The 24,355-nt window shown below is 42.8% G+C and overlaps 1 protein-coding gene across 1 annotated transcript; it reads right to left on the reverse strand.

The window, feature by feature from the left end:
* Positions 1-9,847: 9,847 nt before the first annotated feature.
* Positions 9,848-21,825, reverse strand: LOC106607752 (monooxygenase, DBH-like 1). The gene is made up of 12 exons (XM_014205045.3): positions 21,425-21,825; positions 19,905-20,051; positions 19,533-19,700; positions 19,248-19,331; positions 16,830-17,009; positions 16,583-16,685; positions 16,215-16,381; positions 15,856-16,047; positions 15,384-15,443; positions 13,902-14,044; positions 10,923-11,091; positions 9,848-10,223 (listed from the first exon to the last, which is right to left on the reverse strand). Exons 1-12 carry the CDS (start codon positions 21,695-21,697, stop codon positions 10,068-10,070), a joined length of 1,842 nt encoding a protein of 613 aa, XP_014060520.3. The 5' UTR covers positions 21,698-21,825; the 3' UTR covers positions 9,848-10,067.
* Between the last annotated feature and the right edge of the window lie 2,530 nt (positions 21,826-24,355).

A 24,355-nucleotide genomic window follows, 5' to 3' on the forward strand; every position in this document is an offset into this window, starting at 1 on the left:
CTGAGAAACTGGGATTATTTTCTGTTTTTCATTAGCAAATTAGTTGAATCTTACCTTCTGAACTTAACCTGCAACCCAACAGTCTGATGTGCCAACTCTCCAGTTTGAATTCAGCTTCCACTGTATAATTGCATGGCAGGAGCGCATCAACTATATAGGGGTACACATAAGCACCTGACCGAAATTAGGCCCTATGTCATACGGCTGACGAGAAGTAAAATGTTCTCTTATATCTTGAAAATAACCTGTATTATTTTAAACTCAGTCATGACTTAAAATGTGATATCATTTACTCTCATCTGTGTGCCAGGCAGTTGGAGGAGCAAGTTCATTCGTTCCAGTAGCGTCATTTGGAATCTTAAATAAAACAAACACCACTTACTGATTTAAAAAAGTTAGTCAAGTCTCTCGTTCCTATTTATACCTGATCCCAGTTCAAACAGGTGAACTTGGTGTTTGCTTAAAATGTGCACATGTACCAGGGAGCATACATACTAGCTATACACGGAGTATACCAAACATTAATAACATGTTATTGAGTTACCTTCAGAACAGACTCAATTCCTTGGTGCATGGACTCTACAAGGTGTCGAAAGCGTTCCACAGGGATTTTGGCCCATGTTGACTCCAATGCTTCCCACAGTTGTGTCAAGTTGGCTGGATGTCCTTTGGGTGGAGGGCCATTCTTGATACACATGGGAAACTGTTGAGCGTGAAAACCCCAGCAGCGTTGCAGTTCTTGACACAAACCAGTGTGCCTGGCACCTACTACCATACCCAGTTTAAAGGGACTTAAATATTTTGTACTACATATAATAATACAATATCTAGCAGATGCTTTTATCCAAAGCGACTTACAGTCATGTTTGTGTACGTTCTACATACGGGTGGCCCTGGGAAACAAACCCACAACCCTGGCAGTGCAAGCACAAAGGTCTACCAACTGAGCCAATCACCCTCTGAATGGCCCTCATACACAATCCATGTCTCAAGGCTTAAAAATCCTTCTTTAATTAACCTGTCTCCTCCCCTTCATCTACACTGATTGAAGTGGATTTAGCAAGTGACGTCAATAAGGGATCATAGCTTTCACCTGGATTCACCTGGTCAGTCTATGTTATGGAAAGCGCAGGTGTTCTTAATGTTTTGTATAGTCAGTGTATAGTAATGCAAACATACATGCAATTTACACATACAGTATATACAGTGGGGGGAAAAAGTATTTGATCCCTTGCTGATTTTGTACGTTTGCCCAGTGACAAATAAAGGATCAGTCTATAATTTTAATGGTAGGTTTATTTGAACAGTGAGAGACAGAATAACAACAAAAATATCCAGAAAAACACATGTCAAAAATGTTATAAATTGATTTGCATTTTAATGAGGGAAATAAGTATTTGACCCCCTCTCAATCAGAAAGATTTCTGGCTCCCAGGTGTCTTTTATACAGGTAACGAGCTGAGATTAGGAGCACACTCTTAAAGGGAGTGCTCCTAACCACAGCTTGTTACCTGTAAAAAAAGACACCTGTCCACAGAAGCAATCAATCAATCAGATTCCAAACTCTCCACCATGGCCAAGACCAAAGAGCTCTCCAAGGATGTCAGGGACAAGATTGTAGACCTACACAAGGCTGGAATGGGCTACAAGACCATCGCCAAGCAGCTTGGTGAGAAGGTGGATATTATAAGGTGAATGCACCAATTTGTAAGTCGCTCTGGATAAGAGCGTCTGCTAAATGTCTTAAATGTAAATGTAAATGTGACAACATTTGGTGCGATTATTCGCAAATGGAAGAAACACAAAAGAACTGTCAATATCCCTCAGCCTGGGGCTCCATGCAAGGAATCAGCCCAGAACTACACGGAGGATCTTGTCAATGATCTCAAGGCAGCTGGGACCATAGTCACCAAGAAAACAATTGGTAACACACTACGCCGTGAAGGACTGAAATCCTGCAGCGCCCGCAAGGTCCCCCTGCTCAAGAATACATATACATGCCCATCTGAAGTTTGCCAATGAACATCTGAATGACTCAGAGGACAACTGGTGAAAGTGTTGTGGTCAGATGAGACCAAAACGAAGCTCTTTGACATCAACTCAACTTGCCGTGTTTGGAGGAGGAGGAATGCTGCCTATGACCCCAAGAACACCATCTCCACCGTCAAACATGGAGGTGGAAACATTATGCTTTGGGGGTGTTTTTCTGCTAAGGGGACAGGACAACTTCACCGCATCAAAGGGACGATGGACGGGGCCATGTACCGTGAAATCTTGGGTGAGAACCTCCTTCCCTCAGCCAGGGCATTGAAAGTGGGTCGTGGATGGGTATTCCAGCATGACAATGACCCAAAAACACACGGCCAAGGCAACAACGGAGTGGCTCAAGAAGAAGCACATTAAGGTCCTGGAGTGGCCTAGCCAGTCTCCAGACCTTAATCCCATAGAAAATCTGTGGAGGGAGCTGAAGGTTCGAGTTGCCAAACGTCAGCCTCAAAACCTTAATGATTTGGAGAAGATCTGCAAAGAGGAGTGGGACAAAATCCCTCCTGAGATGTGTGCAAACCTGGTGGCCAACTACAAGAAACGTCTGACCTCTGTGATTGCCAACAAGGGTTTTGCCACCAAGTGCTAAGTCATGTTTTGCAGAGGGGTCAAATACTTATTTCCCTCATTATAATGCAAATCATTTTATAACATTTTTGACATGCGTTTTTCTGGATTTTTTTGTTGTTATTCTGTCTCTCACTGTTCAAATAAACCTACTATTAAAATTATAGACCGATCATTTCTTTGTAAGTGGGCAAACGTACAAAATCAGCAAGGGATCAAATACTTCCCCCCCCCACTGTACCTAAAGTGAACTATATTGAAACATTGTGAGGAAAACAAACGACTTCTGCTTTCTTCAGGAAAAACAGGTCCAAATTCCTGCAAGTTCCACCATACCGCGTGGTTGCCGGGCGGGTTACAAAGAGATCCTGTGTTATGGCAAATGTGGAAAGAAGGCCTAGTATGCATTCCAGCCGACAGAAGAAGGCCTCTCTCTTCCCTGGGTCTGGGAGGGTGTTTTCGTAAGCTACTTTAGAATGTTTGTGCAATTGCTTTTGACCACTTGATTAAAAATATATTTTGATGCTGTGGGGCTATGTCCTGTAGAGGGTCAGCTCAAACTGGTTTGAGAAGAGCAATAACCTATTGGGGAATAAACATACCTGTTTTGGGTTACAGTAGTGTCGGAGTCTGAAGGAACTTACTTTTTTTCCCTCCCTCCACAGCTAGGTTGTGAAATAACCAAATCCAGTGGGAATCTAACATTGATCACCTCTGCCACAATAGTACTACAGAATATCCCCTCAAACCACACAGGTGGAAAAACTCAGAGGGGGGAAAAAAAACACGGAAGCGGAAACGAGAATGTCTGCGTATCTCAGTGAGTGTGACGTGACGAAAGTAACGGTGTCCTATGAACAAACAGAGGGCGTGCAACCAGGGGGATGTTTTGTGCGTCTCATTTTGACAGCTGCAGCCGTGGTGTTTGCAGTCAGCTAGGTGCTACGGATGTGCACTCGATGGGAGAACGCGCTGGGGCTCTCTTCACTTCCTCATCCGCCCAGACCAGACATCATGACCTGACCCATGGCCTCTCGCTCATCCAACATACCCACCCCTGTCCAACCCCACCCCTGATAGAAATACGTAAATCAACTCTCTCCGGAAGTCCCCTTCCACCGTTAGATGATTCGGAGAAAACCAGTAGGTTTGCATTCATGGTGCAGTCAGGAATGGTCTGGGATCTGCTTAATGTACGAGCAATGGACCCACAGTCCTGTGGGTTGCACGCTTTATAAAGGGGCCCAACGTAATCTTAAATCTTATTGTCACAATGAAATGTTTTATCACTCCTGTATTTCAGGGTCTCTCTCTCTGGTTACAGTGGAAATGATTTGTGAGACCACCCTTGTGCGGTTGCTCAATAGTGGTTCCTGTACAACCACAACGCAGGGTCAAGGGTTTCAATTATACAACGATCAATGTTTTCCCTTCCTTAGTGTACTGTGTAATTACAAAAGCAAACACAGTCTGTCGTCATGGTAACGGACTCAGGCCATGTAGATAACTCGTAATAGTCTACTTCATTTACTTTGGCAACGTTAGCTGAGAACGTACTGGGGAGGAGTGCTGAACTACAGCCGTTTGTTTATGAGACCTTCGCCTCACCGTGTTTTCACCATCCTGTATACCACTGGCATCCTGTGGCATTTGTGTGGTCTCCACCACATCTTAACCACATCCAACTTTTATAGGAGGAAGTAGGAACATGGGACTCTACTCAGGAGTGCACCTTGTCCTGCAAATATGAATTTCAAATACACATCTAACCCTAACTCAACGAAAGCAGTTCACTTTCAACATCGCTAATGGAAGGGGGAAAACACAGCTGTCAACCATGTACATAGTCCTCACACAGGCTTATCCTGGGAAGTGGGCAGAGAGGAAAGGTCAACGGAAGGGCTGTTGTTGCAGATGGTGACAGGACACAATGTAGCCATGCTGTGCGCCACTGACACTGGCGGATCAAATGTTTCTGATTTTTCACAGACTACAGTGGAATGCGGTCGACCTTGCTGTGTACTTTTGATCATGGTGGACATGGAAAGTGCGCTGGACAGTGAGTGGCTGGCTGCCTGGCTGTTGTTTGGGTCCTGTGATGACAGGAGGCATAGATAGTACTCACTGAGTACTTAACGCTTGCCTCTCTGCTGTTAAAGTGTCTCAAAATACTCCTGGTCCTGTGCAAACATTTGTCTGTGTATTTTAGACAAAAAACAATTATGCATCCCTGTCATGCATTAGAAGGCAATATGGGGTATGTTGTTTTCTGTCCTAATGCTCTCCAGTGTTTCATTACCGCCAATTGCACCATGATGGCTGTCAGGCCAGGCGTGCTATTGACGTGAAACAAATATATTAGCCCGAAACCGCACCCGCCAAATGAAATATTCTGTCCAATTTTGAGAGCAGACCAACAACTTCAAAGACTGCCTGGGAGAGTGACTTCAGTTGAAAAACACCAGGGGCATATTTAACTCTTGGCCGACAGCCACAAATTGCTGGAAGTCATTGCAAAACATCAATATTTACCGGTATACTGAAGCCTTCCTATAAAAGTGGTTTTATGTTAAAACGTGCCAGTTGCACAGAGAGATGGGGAGAGGGATCTCATCTTTATTTATTACGTTTTTCAAATATGCCTTCTCAGAGCAGCCACCGCAGTGCACACATTCATAGCAAATACAAAATTCCCTGGTACATAGATCTAGTACAGAATGAACAACAGACCGGCTCCAAAGTAAAGTTTACATTCCTTTGGGGGTTCGATGAATCTGTTGGAATGTGTTCTTGCGAGGCTCTATTTTCATGGGGCCATGGGTATTACCAGTGGGGGCCACTTTATTGGGCAGAGCAGGAATGTACGATGCCAACACAGTTGTAGCTGCTGGTCTGCAGCTATTTCCTCCCGCTCGTGAAAAGGTAAATAAAGAGATATATTTCCCGTGGGCTTAAGCAAGGCCTAAAAATACTGTCAGCATAACATACTCAGGACATCTGGCTTATTGGAATATACGACAAATCACCTGGCTATTTCCCTATGCTCATCAATTGAAAGTGAGATATATGATTGAAGTGAATATAACTCAGTTTAGTCATGGAGTATTTATGTTACTCACGTGTGGTACTCACCCAGAGCCCTCTATTTACAAGGGGAGAATCTCAATTGCATCCTCCTTGCGTTCTCTCTCCTCTCTCTTGCCTCCTTCTCAAAACCCGTTGGAGGAGAAGGTCAGAGGGGAGGGACCACTGGCTTTCTCATCCAATGGGTTTTGTGAAGGAGAAAGGAGAGAGGACACGAGGAGTATGCCATTGAGATACTCCCAAGGAGACACTTCTCCAGGCCCTGGGCCAGGATCCTTAGCTCTACCCAGTTAAGAGACTGGTGGTTGGTTAAACCAGATCCCTCTTTCTTCCCATTGGCCAGTTATTTGTGTGGCTTGTATCTTATCAACCATCCCAACTATAAAACCCTCTGGCTATAAGAAAGACCATGCCCATTGTGTGTTACTTCTGGTAACATCTCTTGTCTTTGAGTTAAGTGCAGCTGTGTATCAAAAATAGTTTTGCTAAGTTTACTTTATAGAGAAGTGAGTGGAAAAGCTGAGCCTCAGCCTATGTGCTTGTTTCATGATATACCACCTGCATAAACATACATGTATGGGAATCTCCTTTGGGGAAATCTTGTTAAAATAGTCCTATCAAGTAAAATCTAAATCAACATTTATGATTTTACACAGCTTTGTAGTCAGAGTTTTATTTGGAGCATATTTGTTGCAGATGTGGAGTGTGGCTCTGAAAGCTATTAGCTAGTGGCTGAGAGTAAGTACTCTTACAGGGCCCGTATTAGCTGATACTGTCTGATGTTGGAACTTGGAACCAACCAACTAAAGCTGGTTTGGGTGCAGTTTTTTTTTCTCTAAAATGTAGGTCAATGTGTTCTCAGAACCTCCTATCCAATTTATATAGCAGGATGGCATGCTTCCAGTAATGAGGAAACCATGGTTCCCAGACTAGACTCTAGCCTCTGGACAAAAACCATAGCAATGTACAGAGACAACAAAGACCATGGGGCGGATGAGAGAAAAGTCAAGGTTCAAAGACCAGAGGAGGAGGACTCAGATCGGGTTTTTAGAAACCCCACTTCAAGGGCTTCAATGTTATCTACAGTATAAATACATCACACACGGTCTTGGGAGTCGACTTTGGTCAGAAGTGAAATATTATTATGTGCAATTATGACAGTTTTATTTACTGTTCATTTGAATTAGATAAACAACACCAAAAGCCTAATGTTGTATGTGTTGTCAGACGGACATCCAAACAAACGATAAAAAGTCTTTAGTATAGCCTACACTGTGTGCTTTTGATTAAGTCTGTAGCAAATATATATATTGTGTTGCCATTCTCCTGGCCTCATACTGCATGAGTGAGGAATGAGTTGTATGTCCTTTTCAATTCCCCTGCTGCCTCTGCCTCATCCTGTGCTGAGCAGCATCAAAGCAGGACTTCACATAATAGGCCTCAGAAAGGCATCGACATTTGTTTCCATCCATATCCTCCAGCCAGCCAGGAGAAAACGGCACCTTCTGCAGTAGGAGACTTGTGCAGTCTTCTTGTCTTATATAAGCATGTCTCCGCAGCTTGAGGGCCAGCGAATGCTGTTCGCGAGGAGTGCCAGCTGTTGACCGTGAGTCTGCTGCTGTTAAAGGTCCAAGGACAGGAGAAGAGAGGAGGAGAAAGGATAGAGGTAGGATGAGAAAAGGTCCTTCCCCATTGGTTTGGCCAGATGAGTGTGTTTACACACTACCCACAGCAGTCTGCGAGGCCTTGAGAAATGACAGTGGTCTGAGTCTCTCTCACTACCTTCCTCTGGGCTCAATAATCATCTCTCTGTTACAGGAAGAGGAACCAACGGTCTCCCAAACATGAGTGACGACCTCGCAGGTTCAGATGACTCAGCGGAGGGTTCCTGCCCCTCGAGACTGACCACGAATTTGGAACAAAAGTTTCCATGCAGCTCCCAGACAGAGGGATTGTGTCTGTCTGTGTCTGAGACATACTGTACAGGATGGATATGTTATGAGGGATCACTGTGTTCATATCCAAAGGTTAGTCAGCAAGTCAAACCCAGTGCAGGACAGAGCTCCTAATAAAAAAAGACATTTGGCAGGCATCCTGGCCCAAGACTTTGTACTACGCCGTCTGACGTAAAGGAGATGTCATACTTTTGATATTGGATTTAAATGATGCATACATTACAAGGCTTACTATGGAAAGTCAAGTGTCTCCAATATCACACTGAGATACTTGTCATAGGGATGTCTTCATGTGCTTACACTATTTCTGTGTTGGTCTGAGAACGAGATGCAGCAATTTGCTAGTGAATACTGACCTCTGCTGGATGCGTTTGGAATTGATATCTGGAAAATACGGACCCCAAAAAAACATGTCGCTACCCAAAAAGGACTAGCTTTGATGTCAAATAAATGAAAATAATCCGCTATGGTTAATTATATCTGTGTAACATTGACATAGTGACATTCAGTTTAGTAATAGTAGTAGTGGTAGTGGTAGTAGTAGTAGTAGTAGTAGTAGTAGCAGTGGTAGTAGTAGTAGTAGTAGTAGTAGTAGTAGTAGTAGTAGTAGTAGTAGTAGTAGTAGTAGTAGTAGTAGCAGTGGTAGTAGTAGTAGTAGTAGCAGTGGTAGTAGTAGTAGTAGTAGTAGTAGTAGCAACAGAGGAAGTGGCCTAAGGAGTAAATTCAATTTGATCCAACAACATCATTGGATGGATTACACCAATTTACTCTGATGCACCACAGCCACATACTTTATTCTTAACATGCCCATCTTTAGAGAGCCTCTTTCATGTCTGATGGCATTTGACAAGGGCACTTACGGCCAGGAAAACCAAATAACTTTGCAATGCTCTTACATGGCTTCTCACTTCGCAACAGGATGCCTCTTACAAGGCTCCTCAAAATGTTTTTTGTTTTCAAATTTCTGCAATATTCTCAGTTGTGGATGTACCATTGTTAAACCTGCCAATGATTGCTTAAACATACAGATTTTGATGGAGATTTTTTATTATACTAATTAGATTTACATGGGGTGAAAATCATTTAAAAAAAGGTCACCTCAATGCATACAGACCAATATGACTATCAGGGAATCCTCAATTAACTTGGATTTCTGGTTTTGGCATAAAGAAAAACAAATCCCTTTTTAAATTTGGGTGGTCTTGGTTTGCCCGTTTTGAGAGAGAGTGGATGGATACTATCTCATACTTTCAGTATTGTATGGTATCACCTCTATGTCATGCACCACAGAAACAGAGAGGAAAGTCGGCACAGACTCATAGAACAACATAGATAGAAGAACTGTTAGACAGAGAGGTAGCCGAACGGGGGAAAAAAGATCATGTTTTCACCCATGACTCTCTCAAACAATTCATATCAATCCCACACTGTAAATGGTGGGAAATTCATCCCCGTTCAGAAAACCTCCTTTTCATAGCTATCCACGCCTTACTAGAGGCACAAAGAGAAACAAAACACTCAACAGAATAAAGATAATGATGGTAATACCTTTTCATCAATGTCCCATGTAATCTAATAATTCACATACCTCCTTTTCCCGTCCCTATCCCACTGATGTATCTTGCTGTATCCATTAGATGAAAAAAAATCCATCCACTCATCCATTCAATCAACCATTCATTCCAATGTCATCCACATGGTCTGGAAATAACACAGTATTCCATATTCCATGACTCTTCTCTCCAACTACTCCTAACTGAAAAGCAAGAATGAGACCTTCCTTTTTCCCCTGTTTGCGACTGTATGGGACATTGGCACATTGGAGTTACTCAGTCAGAGTAATCGCTGTAAGTCGGACTAGCGGTGCTGGCAGCACTGCGGCCTTAGGGAGAGATGTTCCTAGCGGTACCAGGGTGACCAAGGCTGTAACAGTGGCCTTACAGTACTGAAACGACCCTGAGACATCTATATGTTTCTATGTAGCCTTGTCAATTATTTGAATCAGTTCTGGAGAATTTCACTGGTATTTGGACTATATTGCAGGCCTAAATTCTGGGCAATTTATCCATAAATCATAGGCTTTATGAAGAATGTGTCATGGGCAATACTAGCAAAAAGGGTCTTACACTCAACGTAAATAACTACCGACCTAAACTTGACCATCTTGACCATAGGTAATACTACTACTTCCAAAATACAACACTAAATAAACATTTATTAACTCTTGGACATAAAACATTTTTTAAAGTATTTTTTTATATATAATTAGACAATAACCCCCCAAAAATCCACCATGTGAACATCAGCACATCTGATGGAAGATTCCTTCTAATAACTCCGCCTCTGATGACCAATCCTATTTCATTCCACAGTGAGTGGTGTGATTCACACAGTTGCATGGCTATAGGCTATAGGCTAAAGGCTGAAACAGGCCTGGACTATGGAGTATGTGAGGCACAATGTAAAGAGTAGAACCACTCCGCTGTGTGGCTCTGAGGCAGAACGGCACACCATGGAGGGAGGCTTGACTTCAGACTTCACCTCTGGTGGTGACACCAACATCCCTTGAATCTGGAGGGGAAAAGAAAGAGAGGGAAATAGGATTAACTATGAAATATAGTTACTTTTACATTTTTAGTCATTTAGCAGACACTCTTATCCAGAGCGACTTACAGTAGTACATTTCAATTCATACATTTTTGTTTCTGTGCTGGCCCCCCGTGGGAATCGAACCCACAACCCTGGCGTTGCAAACACCATGCTCTACCAACTGAGCTACTGAGGAAGATGACTAGCCAAAGCACATTCAAGCATATATTATACAGTCAAATTAAACAAATAACTTTAAACAAAATTCATATAAATCAACATCCCAGAAGAGTGAAAGGGCACAGTTTCATTGGTGGATGACATATATGTATTTCCATCAAAGACGAATTGATAGCACCAGATTAGTACCAGCTGCCTGATCCTCAGCCCCAGCTGCCTGATCCTCAGCCCCAGCCCCAGCTGCCTGATCCTCAGCCCCAACTGCCTGATCCTCAGCCCCAACTGCCTGATCCTCAGCCCCAGCTGCCTGATCCTCAGCCCCAGCCCCAGCTGCCTGATCCTCAGCCCCAACTGCCTGATCCTCAGCCCCAACTGCCTGATCCTCAGCCCCAGCTGCCTGATCCTCAGCCCCAGCTGCCTGATCCTCAGCCCCAGCCCCAGCTGCCTGATCCTCAGCCCCAGCTGCCTGGTCCTCAGCCCCAGCTCTGACGGAACACTCACCGACCACTCTTCCTGCCCCCACCTGGAGCAGCGCACGTTAATGGGCAGCTGTAGAACCATCTCATTGAAGGACTTCCCTCTTTTCTTTGACCACCTGTACTTGTCCATGGCCTCTGTGAAGGACAGGTTGCTATACTTCTTTGGGCTCTTGATCATGAAAGGCCAGGTCCTTTGACAGAAGAGGAATGTACAGTAAGATAAAGTAGGTCGAATGTTTACCGTACGCCTGCTGATGAGCTATATATCATTCGCTGCATATGTGTACATGTACATTATTCAACATTTTGACAACTTAAGGTCAGAAGGAAAAAGGGCAGAGCTGCTAACCAAAGCATTCCCAAAGCATTTCCATGAGGTAGACGTTAGGGGAAGTGGGACATTTAGTAGTTTCCTGCTAAGGACTGTTTGTGTTTACAGAAGGTTAGTGTTCGTCTTTACGACAAGGTTTCTTGGAGAGCACATAGCCTTTCTTGGATGGAAGAAAAAGCTGTGTAAGATAATCTTTTCAGAGCAGCCAACCTGATCTATTCAAAACCTCCTCGTTCCTGTAAATGAGAACAAAAGGAGTTGTAATAGCAGGAGTAAACGCACTCCAGCAGCTCAACCTATGAAATAGGCTCTCATTTCCAGGCCTCTCATTATTCTCAGGGCCAAGGTCTACCTTACAAAACCTACTAAACAGGAGCATATGAACAGTAGAGACCGTGGACACTTTACAATACGTAGCATCAGATTAAGGAACATGTTGAACTGTGTTTACTGTACTGACATACAATTAACTGACTTCTATGTAATGTAATCATTATATGAAGTAAAATGATGTTATATTTTAGGGTTTCCTTTTAAAGCAAACAAATTGAAACGTTACAGCAAAATGATTATTTTCACGGCAACTATTGCGTATTGGTTCATTTAATTTGATGAAAAACATGTTATTTTGAACAAAATGAATGAAATTCAAGAGCAAAAACATAGTGAGGAAAACTAAACTATTGCTTTGTATATCTCGCCGTCAAATTCCAGCATGCTAACTAGTAAAACATAACAGAACCGCCTAAAACAGGACAATGAGTATCACTGTTCTCAGCTGCAGCTCAGCTCCACATGTTGACCCTACTGGGTTAGTGTGAGTCCATATTCCTCTGTCCTTCCTTCCTTCTAATGGCCTGCAATCTCCTTGTCCAATAAATCTTTTCCAGTCCTTCCCCTATTCTCTCTCTCAGGCAGTGCATTCGGAGAGTATTAATACCCCTTGACTTTTTACACATTCTGTTACGTTACAGCCTTATTATAATATGGATAATAAAAATGTTCTGCTCATCAATCTACACACAATACCCCATAATGACAAACAAAAACAGATTTTTAGAAATGTTGCAAATGTATCCAAAAAATTAAAAATAATATCACATTTTACATAAGTATTCAGACCCTTCACTCAGTAATTCATTGAAGCACCTTTGGCAGCGATTACAGCCTTGAGTCTTCTTGGGTATGACGCTACAAGCTTGGCACACCTGTATTTGGGGAGTTTATCCCATTCTTCTCTGCAGATCCTCTCAAGCGCTGTCAGGCTGGATGGGGAGCATCGCTGCACAGCTATTTTCAGGTCTCTCCAAAGATGTTAGATCGGGTTCAAGTTCGGGCTCTGGCTGGGCCACTCAAGGACATTCAGAGACCTGTACCGAAGCCACTCTTGCGTTGTCTTGGCTGTGTGCCTAGGGCCGTTGTCCTTTTGGAAGGTGAACCTTCGCCCCAATCTGAGGTCCTGAGTGCTCAGGAGCAGGTTTTCATCAAAGATCTCTCTGTACTTTTCTCCGTTCATCTTTCCCTCGATCCTGACTAGTCTCCCAGTATCTGCAGCTGAAAAAAATTCCCACAGTGGGATGCTGGCACCACCATGCTTCACCGTAGGGAGGGTGCCAGGTTTCCTCCAGGCATGACGCTTGGCATTCAGGCCAAAGAGTTTAATCTTGGTTTAATCAGACCATTGTTTCTCATTGTCTGAGAGTCTTTAGGTGCCTTTAGGCAAACTCCAAGCAGGCTGTCATGTGCATTTTACTGAGGAGTGGCTTCTGTCTGGCCACTCTACCATAAAGGCCTGATTGGTGGAGTGCTGCAGAGATGGTTGTCGTTTTGGAAGGTTCTCCCATCTCCACAGAGGAACTCTGGAGCTCTTTCAGAGTGACCATCGGGTTCTTGGTCACCTCCCTGAGCAAGGCCATTCTCCCCTGATTGCTCAGTTTGGCCTGGCAGCCAGATCTACAGTAGGAAGAGTCTTGGTGTTTCCAAACTTCTTCCATTTAAGAATGATGGAGGCCACTGTGCTCTTGGGGACCTTCAATGCTGCAGACATTCTTTGGTACCCTTCCCCAGATCTGTGCCTCAACACAATCCTGTCTCGGAGCTCTACGGACAATTAATTCGACCTCATGGCTTGGTTTTGCTCTGACATGCACTGTCAACTGTGGGACCTTATATAGACAGGTGTGTGCCTTTCCAAATTCTATCCAATCAACTGAATTTACCACAGGTCGACTCCAATCAAGTTGTAGAAACATCTCAAGGATGATCAATGGAAACAGGATGCACCTGAGCTGTATTTCGAGTCATAGCAAATAAGGCATTTTTGTTTTTAATTTTTTATAAACTTGCAAACATTTCTAAAAAACTATTTTCACTTTGCCATTATGGGGTATTTTGTGTAGATTTTAGAATAAGGCTTTAACGTAACAACATTTGGAAAAAATCAAGGGGTCTGAATACTTTCCGAATGCACTGTATGTACTCTCTGTATAACATGCAGTAACTAATTGGAAACATAACTTCTCCCTGAGAACACATGCTGTATGCCCTTTGAAAGGTGCTCCAGGAAGAGAAACTCTTCACCTCAAAAGTATCTTCCCCAATTGTTGTTGCAGGTTCCAACTTGTACCGCTGCATAGGTATTGCAGTTACAGTATACAGCTGCATACTTACGTGACAGGAACCTGGATCTCTTTGACTCCAATGAACTTGAGCTGCCCGTTGATCTCAGGGAGGCTCTCACACCTGGCCAGGTTCACTCTGGGATAGTAGAGCAGGTAGGACAGACACATCTCATCCCTGGTGGTCAAACCCCCCTGAAGGAACGACCAGAGGAAAATAATCAAGAAATCAAGCCTGGGAGACAATCAGTATGCTCAGTATTAAACGCCAATACCACAGCTAAATTAAAGGTAACACTTACCATGTTTTACAACTATTACATTGCACTTTTATTTCATTCTACTTAGCTCCACAGAAACATTTCTCAGCAATTACATCGATATCTGCGTAACAATCATCAACTCTTAACAGCCACTAAGAAATCATGAAAATCTGTTTCGGGAACAAATTTGAATGTGAGTGATAGTTTACCCATTTGTGCCACAAATGCTAAAATGTTAGCATTTTGGAAACAGTGCCAGGGAAACTAAACCAAATCATGGATTAGTGTCATACCATGTGCATAGACTGCTTACAGGGTAAGGAAACCAATGTGACATTTTGTAACTTGGGTGAAGTATCCCTTTAAGTACTACTTCAGGGGGTATTATTTCTAACAAGGAGCAGACACAAAAGCATTGCTTTTTGGCGCCATGCGCTGGACAAAGTTGCAATGGCAAGCAATGTGTTTTTCGGGGGAAAATAATTGGCATGAATTCACAAAATCATAACAATGGATTAAAATTTGGTTTTATATCGTTCCAGAATAACAATGAGTTATCATGTTTTCTCCTGAACAGTAGAGAGTAACTTCAGAAGAAAACGACCCCTGTTTTACGACTGTAGTCATCAGAAATGTGTTAGTTTGATGTCTCTGTATGAAACAGTGCCAGTAGCTGCAAACAGCGATATAACCAAGATTCGTCTGTGGTCCTGGGGCTGTATTTACAGACAGATTGTTCAGCCAAGAACAGACAGTCTTTAACACATACATCTGAAAGTATCAACCAAGAGGTTCATGCAGGGGAAACACAACTCATTCCTATAACAAAATTCCATTCCATGGCATTCAAGTAGCCTACACTCTTTCTATTGACATATTATCCTTCTTAATTTTGATAAATAGGAATGATAGTATAATATAAGTATTCTTCAAGATAAGAATGTTTCAAAACAATGTGCTTTGTGTCTGTCGCATAGCGACGCTGAAGCCAAAGAAATAATCCCATAGCTCTATCCTAAAGGGTTCTGTAATACAATTGGCGTGAACATGATCACTATTGTACCATCCGGCAACCAACCGAATCATCAAATCCTGGAAACACAGACAGATGAGAAACACGAGCTCAAATAGACTCAAATAGGCTCAGCCGGAGAACCAATAGGACACACTGAAAAATGTTGTGATCTCTGTAAACTCATAAAAACTGATAATTAAATAAAAAAATGTATGTTTTCATTTATCCATGTGGATTGTGAGTAGTCCATTCTTACCCAGGTCATGTTTTGTCTGCCTTTCGTGGTGTACTTGCATTCTGTGATCAAATTGTCACCCTGGAAAGAAAACAGATTGAAATCAAGGCTCTTCTCTGGTTGTGAATTTAGAACCCCACATCAAACAAAATGGCGTTGTCATAAAGTACAACATCAATATCACACTAAAGCAACAGTACACAAGGTGTGACTTACTGTGGTTTTAGCACGGCTGTACTGCGGTCAAAGGCAACAGCCGTTTGTTTGAAATGTTTTTCACATAATAAGTGAGCAAAACCCCCCAAAATGAACCACTTATGTCCTGTATCTACAGTATGTCGGCGGATCAAAGTAATGCAATCATCTTTACTGTTCATCAAAGGGTGAGGTAAACATGCTTAGACCTGCATGGGAAGCTCAAGCAGTAGATTTATATTCCCATGTTTCCTTCACTACTTAACATGTCAGGTTAACAGTATAGCAGTGTACCAACAGGTAACAGCAGCCTCTCTTCCTTCAGCAGCTGGAACTCCTGGAAGTTGAAGTCAAACTCCTCGTCATGTGACAGGGGCTGCAGCTCCTCCTGCTCCCGGAAGTGTCTGGTTCTGATGGCGCGGCCAGCTAGGTGGGCATGCATCAGAACAGCAAAAACCCTCACTCCGCTGGGCATCTCCTGGCCTAGGGACTGATGGAGGAGCAAAGAGATATTCTCTCACAGAGGCTTGTCACTGTAGGTGACCTAGCATAACAGTAATTTAACAAGTGGATGTTGGACTCCTGTTGTTCCCTAGTGAAATGGGACTTTTGGCATCGCACCAGATTGAAAAACACCGCCAGAGCTGGCTGTTTTACCTCCTGCAGACACTCGCGGGTACAGTGTCCTTCTGAGACGTACTCCTGCATGCCTGGAGGTAGCATGTGGTACAGACTGACCCACACACCTGTCTCGATCACACCTGCATCATACTGACGCAGCTCCGGGGTGTAGAAGAGACGCAGGCCAGAGCTGTCCACCACTCCTGAGAAGGAAACAGTAACATTACCATTAACAGGGTAACTGACCGTTGCACTGTAAACTGCTGTAGTGGTCACTTTCGCTCACAAATGTGTATGCTGTGAACGGGTGAAAAACTAAAAATACAATGGCCAAGGCAAACAAGCCACATTCATTGTTTATGTAACACGGTGTAACATGACACGTCTTTGTTGGTATACTATACCTTGTTGAAGGGCTGGGTTGTCATAATGGACTTCCATCAGGACATAGACAGGGTCTATTGCTGTGCCAATGGACAGACCAACGTGGGGTGGATAGGTGAACCCCTGTAAGGGTAGATTGAGAGGCATACTGAACATGTCGATAAGGAAGCTTACATGGTCACTCCGATACATGTAAATACATGTAGCTAATGAAATGTGTTACGACACTGAATTTAAAACCACTACAAGTAGAAAACAATTGCCCACCTCCCCACCAATGGCCCAGGCGAAGACTATCGTCTCACAGGTGAGAAATGAGTCAGGCATATTTGGATGGTAACATTCATGGCTGGCATTGAGCTCACTCTCATTCAAGTTGCTATCACATTGATACAACAAAATGTGATGAACCAGGTTTTCGTGGCCCCTTTGAATCAAAGGCTCAATCTGTAAACAAAAGAGGGGAAGTTGTACATTTGAATGCATTCTAACCACAGTTGGCTTCTTTTGAATTGCATACACTTGCCTTAAAAGACCTCAATTCTATTGCTCTTAACCGTAGGATACACATGAGATGGGATAAACAGGATTCGGTTGGCCCTGCTCACCATAGGATGGAAGTAGTGAAAAATAATATTTTTTCCTCAATGGGGGCCTCTAGTTTGGCCTGCGATTCTGAGCAAAGCAGCTTGCTGCCTGCTGGGCAAACTGTGACATCATACTGTGAGGCCTCCTTTCAAATCAGCACGACATAAGACCAAAGCTTGGCCTATGACCACCATATAAATATTTAGACATTCTTCTTTTTACTTTTTCTCAATTGTTATTATTTAGGGTGGAAGTAGCTGTCGTAGTCGACGTTTGAGGTTGAGATTGTGCCATGAGAGGGGGGGGGGGAAGAGTATCCCTTGTTAGACGACTTGAACACTTTATAGGCCGCTGTCTCTGAATAGAGGACTGTATCGAATAGAATACGTCTATCAAACAAAAATACGCATGTCATGTAGACACAGTTTTCAGGAAGTCTTGAAAGTCAGAGTCAGCTAAACAGGAAGTGAGGTTGCGGTGCCCAAGATAATAGCGGGTGGGGTGAGGTGGTGAAAGGCCAAATAAATCCCCCAGAGGGATGAAACAGGTGGAGCAGAGGGTAGAGAGAGAAACCGCGACTGAGAAAATACCATGGGAATGTTTTTGAAATGTTTATGTCAGGATAGGCGTGCACAGGGAAAATGAGACTGGCTCTTTTAAACTTCTGTATAAATGCTTTAAAACCCAAAAAAGAACAACAGTAATTTTTCTTTATAGACCACAGATGAATTGGATGAGACAGTCCTATTCAGATCACGCATAAAAACAGATGTCTTACATACTGCCTCTCACTCGCTGACTCACACATCATGCACACGCACATGAAAACATCTGGGATGGAAAAATATGTTTAATGACAACAGCCTGACTCCCATTTGGATAACCGAATGATTTCCGTTTCACCCTAATTGTGTGCTAGCAACTCTTTTAGTATCTTACATAATGCAAAGATCGTCATGCAAAGATCCCTCTAAAATAAGAGTTCACAACAATATATGGGCTATCTTAAAATAACAGCGTGTGTTGTGCATAGTGGAATCAGAGACCCCCGGCAGATAATAAGGCTAGGATTTTCCACACCTTTTTTTCTTCACTGGAGCATTTTTTACTCTAAAATGGTGCTGGTGTTTCTCAGTCTATGCTCTAATTGTTATCATCAGAGTGGCAGAGTGGAGAACAGAAGAGAAGAACCAGCTCCATGGTTAGTACAGTAAGCTATGTGCTGGAGGGGAAGTAAGAGAAGAGGGAGCGAGCTATATTTATCTCTTTCTGGCTCTGGTTCACTTAATGACTGAAGACTCTTTGTTTTGAGCTCTTGCTCAGTCCAGGCATTCGAAAGTCGAAGAGGCCATAGCCATGGCAACATCAAAAGAAGCAATGAGATGCTCACCTTGAATAGTGTGTCCAGAGAGACAAATGCATAGAAGCATTTGAGAAAAACATTTTGCACATTCCACTGCTCTCAATATTTGCATTTTTGTTTGTTTTTGTGTAACAGTGTTTGACTTGACAGAATAGTCCTACTGTAAGTGATATGACAAATGATAACACGATACAGCACCACTCTTCCATATTACATTATATAGCTAAGGCAGTGTCGATAAACATACGAGCACATTTGGTCTTTCGTTTTAAGAGTACATTTGATATTTATGACAAATCAACGTGTCATCGTACCATACCTTTGATTCTAAATTGTACGCGCTACCTCCTTTAATCAAGTGTGTTTTGAAGCCTTTTTGGTTTCATACCTGTTCAATTATGTTTGGGGTATATAATTAAAACAATGGCTCTTTATGATACACAGTAGCAATTTGAAGCCGCAAACAAGCTGCAGCTGCGGCTCAGAAGTGAGAGAAAGCTCCCCACAGGGGGGGAACATACTTCAGACGACAGCAATGAAAGAGGGAGGCTGGCAGACAAATAAAACCTCAAATGATCCAGGTGAGATGCCTTTAGAGAAGGGTAAACAAACTGACCGCGCCATGACTGAACTATCGGCTAGTCCTTCCTCAAGAGAACGCCTGTCGTCGATTTGCTATTGTTTTTCCTGCTGTGATGTTAATATAGCTCCATGATTTCCAAGCGTGTACTTACTCTAGTTACGTGATGCTTCTGCTGTACCTCCTGGATCTTAAACATCTGACACCAGTAGGTAGTGTCCTTGTACGGCACCGGCACCTATCTTGAGAGAAACAACAAGACAGCAAGACCGATGTTTACTCTTGATAAAAAATGTGACTGAATCTCACACAGTGCAAATACGGTCTCAGGAGTTGGAAAGGTCTCTCAGAAGTAACAAAAGCCAGAAGTGGTATCAGGTTTGTTTAAGAGATGGATGGATGGCGGGTAGCTTTTGTCTTCTCCCGCTGTCACACTTACGTTAATGCTTTGCAAGTTGAAAAAGTCAGTCCCAGAGGTAATATTAGGTTTACTTCCTGGGTCGAGTAGCCTCATACTCTTCCTCCCCCTGTTCACTCCATGGTACATCGGTCCTGACGGTCCCACATCTTCACTGTGGTAGGCCCATATCACTCTCACTGTGCTTTCCTGGGCAGCACATATTACACATCTATTATATATATCAATTCATTTCCATTTGAAAATTCTGTAAGAAGTACTATGACACCTCGGGCATGAACTGACATTTCAACTAAAACGCCCACCCACCTTACCCCCTACACAAACAGACATTGAAACATCCAAACAACCCCCACCTTTCCCATAGATAAAACACTTCCACCACCCACGTACCGTGATGTCCTTGTCATTTGTGTCACAGGTCAGGAGGTCCCTGCTGAAAGCCAGGACAGTGTGTGTATTGTTCTCCCTGCCATACTCCAGCCTGTAGTTCTGCTGAACATCTCTTTGCACTTTTCTCTTGGCGTCTGCAAAGTAATCCTGTCGAAAGCATGCCGGATAAAACACAACTATTCTGGCTGCAATAATACTGTAATTAACCAAAAATGAGGGAGGGGATAAGAGAGCTCTTCAATTTAATTATAGATACATAGATGTAAATCACTAAACTTGGGGAAAACCAGGGTTCTTATGGCACAATTGAAAGAGCACTCTAAACAACAAATGTGCATTACTGTTATTATTATTAATAGTGACCTATTACTGTACGATTACTATAGCTAGGATGACGACTGTTACTACAGTTACTATACCTAATTTGACTTCAGCCCCGTTTATACCTGGCGCTAACATTTTGGCACTAGCGTCTTTTGTCTTGATCTTGTCCATATTCTGATTGTCCCCACATTTTTAGACAGGTGTAGTCGATTAAAAGGCGCATTGTGATCGGATTGTGATCAGATCTTCCGGGCATGCATTAGTCAGGCATTGAACACCTCCGGAGGTAGTCAGGCATTGTGTCTGGATATCTTACAAGTGTAGACGGATCTGCACAGTGACAACTCTAAAATCATAGACAGGTGGCACCATTGACTACTGTGTCTTAAAATAAATCAATCAATATTAATTTGAAAGAATAGCTCTGTAATAATTAGCATACAGGGAGGAACCAGGAAATCTGGGCACAATGGGGACACCGTGGACAGATCGGAGACACATTGTAATACCATGTGCAGACAGATTTCTCAAAATGTGGGTACAATCAGAATCTGGACAAGATCTCAGGACACAGGACCCATGTTTGCACCAGGTATAAAATGGGGCTGTTGTTGGCAAGTGTCTGGCTGTCACTGCCAAGCCTAGCTTGCAAATATGTATGACAATTTTCCACTAAGGCGGGCAAACAACAACAACATTGGCACAAAACTACAGCTACTGTCTCCTTCTGGTAACACAATGAGAGAGGTTATTTTAGATTGTGTGGCATCATCGCCAGAAATGTTATCCTTGATCCCTGAAGCAGAGCGAGATTCCTGTGATGTCTAGCAATATCAAGACCCCTTACACTGTTGGAGTTAAGCCATGTGTGGCAGGCTGTGCATCACAGAAGTTTACCATACCCAGTTACACCTAACCAATAACAGATGTCACTATTGGTTCAATTTGGAGATCCTCAATGAATATTTTTTTAGCTATTTTAATCAGGATTTAGATCGGACTATTTCAACACCCACAGTATACCCAAATAGCCCTGGGAAAATAGTTCAACATAAATGTAATATAAATCATTATTTTCCTATAGCAGCACAACTGAAGTATGTAAAAATGCAATTGAAAGTAGCCCACCTCGTGATAAAAAAGCAAGGCATAGGCCTAGCTGCGTCACTTTCATTCTGTAAAACCCAGGTGCATACCTGTAGATAGGGTCTTCCATCTGTGACTCCACCAATGACAATATCCGACAACGCCATTGCACCGTTGGGAGATAGACCAAATCCTACATATCCTCTCGTTTCCACTTCTATTTCGAAAGTAATTGTTCGCCGGTCAAACCTCCACTTTAGATGGTATTTCCCATGAGGGTCCAAGATAGTTGAATGCCTAAATCCGCTCCCGTGGGAAAAAGATGCGTAAAACCAAAAAGTTGCGAAGAAAACTAGGACACTACGATATTTCGCGGGTAACATTGTGAACGTTGACGTAAAAAATAACTACGACAAAACAAACTAAAATGTCTCATTGAATGTCGTTGTTGAGATAAATGGACGTTTCTGGAGAGGTTTGCCAGTTGTGCGCGGCGACCAAGGACGCTTAATTTGCGAGGAAGCAGCGCTTCTCTCATTCTCTCACTACAACTGTCGAAATGTGTGCTGGCCCCTTTGATGTTTAGAGACACGTCCCACACGGCTACTTCTGTGGTCAGGCCTTACCTGAGTGGTTTGTTGTACATACAGGTGGCTACGGCTTTCGGCAGTACGCCATAGGACCGTGATAGAGGCTATACATACTTTTAACTGCCTGTATCGACAGGACAGAGCGTAAAGAATGGGTGCGTTACAAGCACATACATTCTAAAGGCTACACCAGGGTGCATGGTCAAAATGTATAGTTAGACACTGGATGGATCATCTCTGAACGTGTAAGGGCATAATACACTATTAGCCTAAATACCAACCTGAGATAAAAATGAAGAAGAAAAAACTCAAGCGAAAACACAAGCTAAATTAGAATATGTCTACAGAGGAAGAAAAACAAGAGTGTTACATAAATACGAAATATTAAAAGATACAGAAGGCCTGTGTTTCTCATATCTCACCATGTCATATATTTTGTCTCTTCATTTTAACTTCTCCTAAATGTATCAGTGCCATCCAGTCTGTAGGCCTGGATGTTTGGTGAACTACAGTAGGAAAGCAGCCATCAGTCAACAGACTGACCGCAGTGAGACAAGCTGAAGCTGCCCAAACTTCCAGGAACTGTCCCTCCTTCAGAAACACACCTACATGCAAGATGAGGAGAGTAAATGAAATCACTCACTGCATAAAATGTCAAATGTGTTGGAAGTCCTATATGCAAATAAAAAAAATAAGTAGCCAAGTAAAAATTGTTCAACAAGAATAATGCAATTAAGCATATGAGATTGAGTACACAAATCAGGTTTTTATTCTCATTTATGTAGCCCATTAATCAGGTTTAATGAGTATATTGTACAGTAAAGCTTTCTCCTTCAGAAATAAATATTCAAATATACAACAACTGAACATAACCAAGAATCAAGAAGTCCAAAAACATCATTTCAACTTTTGATTGTTACCTTTACCATTAAAAGCATAAGGCAGATAGAAAGGTGTGTAGCCTAAAGGGTGACCAAAACACACTGAATTAATATAGTATGCGAAGGTCAGAAGGGGGAAAGGGAAGCCAGGAATTATTTATTTAATTTATTTAACCTTTATTTAACTAGGCAAGTCAGTTAAGAACAAATTCTCATTTACAATGACTGCCTACCCAAAGGCAAAAGGCCTCCTGCGGGGACAGGGGCTGGGATTAAAAATAAAAATAAATATATAAATATAGGACAAAACACACATCACGACAACACTACATAAAGAGAGACCTAAGACAACAACATAGAAAGGCAGTAACACATGACAACACAGCATGGTAGCAACATAACAGGACAACAACATGGTAGAAACACAACATAGTAGCAGCACAAAACATGGTACAGCCATTATTGGGCACAGACAACAGCACAAAGGGCAAGAAGGTTGAGACAACAATACATCACACAAAGAAGCCACAACTGTCAGTAAGAGTGTCCATGATTGCGTCTTTGAATGAAGAGATTTAGATAAAACTGTCCAGTTTGAGTGTTTGTTGCAGCTCGTTCCAGTCGCTAGCTGCAGCGAACTGAAAAGACGAGCGACCCAGGGATGTGTGTGCTTTGGGGACCTTTAACAGAATGTGACTGGCAGAACGGGTGTTGTATGGTGAGGATGAGGGCTGCAGTAGATATCTCAGATAGGGGGGAGTGAGGCCTAAGAGGGTTTTAGAAATAAGCATCAACCAGTGGGTCTTGCGACGGGTATACAGAGATGATCAGTTTACAGAGGAGTATAGAGTGCAGTGATGTGTCTTATAATGAGCATTGGTGGCATATCTGATGGCCGAATGGTAAAGAACATCTAGCCGCTCGAGAGCACCCTTACCTGCTGATCTATAAATGATGTCTCCGTAATCTAGCATGGGTAGAACGGTCATCTGAATCAGGGTTAGTTTGGCAGCTGGGGTGAAAGAGGAACATTACGATAGAGGAAACCAAGTCTAGATTTAACTTTAGCCTGCAGCTTTGATATGTGCTGAGAGAAGGACAGTGTACCGTCTAGCCATACTCCCAAGTACTTGTATGAGGTGACTACCTCAAGCTCTAAACCCTCAGAGATAGTAATCACACCTGTGGGGAGAGGGGCATTTTTCTTACCAAACCACATGACTTTTGTTTTGGAGGTGTTCAGAACAAGGTTAAGGGTAGAGAAAGCTTGTTAGACACCAAGAAAGCTTTGTTGTAGAGCATTTAACACAAAATCCGGGGAGGGGCCAGCTGAGTATAAAACTGTATCATCTGCATATAAATGGATGAGAGAGCTTCCTACTGCCTGAGCTATGTTGTTGATGTAAATTGAGAAGAGCGTGGGGCCTAGGATTGAGCCTTGGGGTATTCCCTTGGTGACAGGCAGTGGCTGAGACAGAAGATTTTCTGACTTTATACACTGCACTCTTTGAGAGTGGCAGTTAGCAAACCAGGCCATAGATCCCTCAGAGACACCAATACTCCTTAGCCG

This window comes from Salmo salar, chromosome 06, assembly GCF_965601325.2.
Source record: "Salmo salar chromosome 06, fSalSal1, whole genome shotgun sequence".
Taxonomy (NCBI): domain Eukaryota; kingdom Metazoa; phylum Chordata; class Actinopteri; order Salmoniformes; family Salmonidae; genus Salmo; species Salmo salar.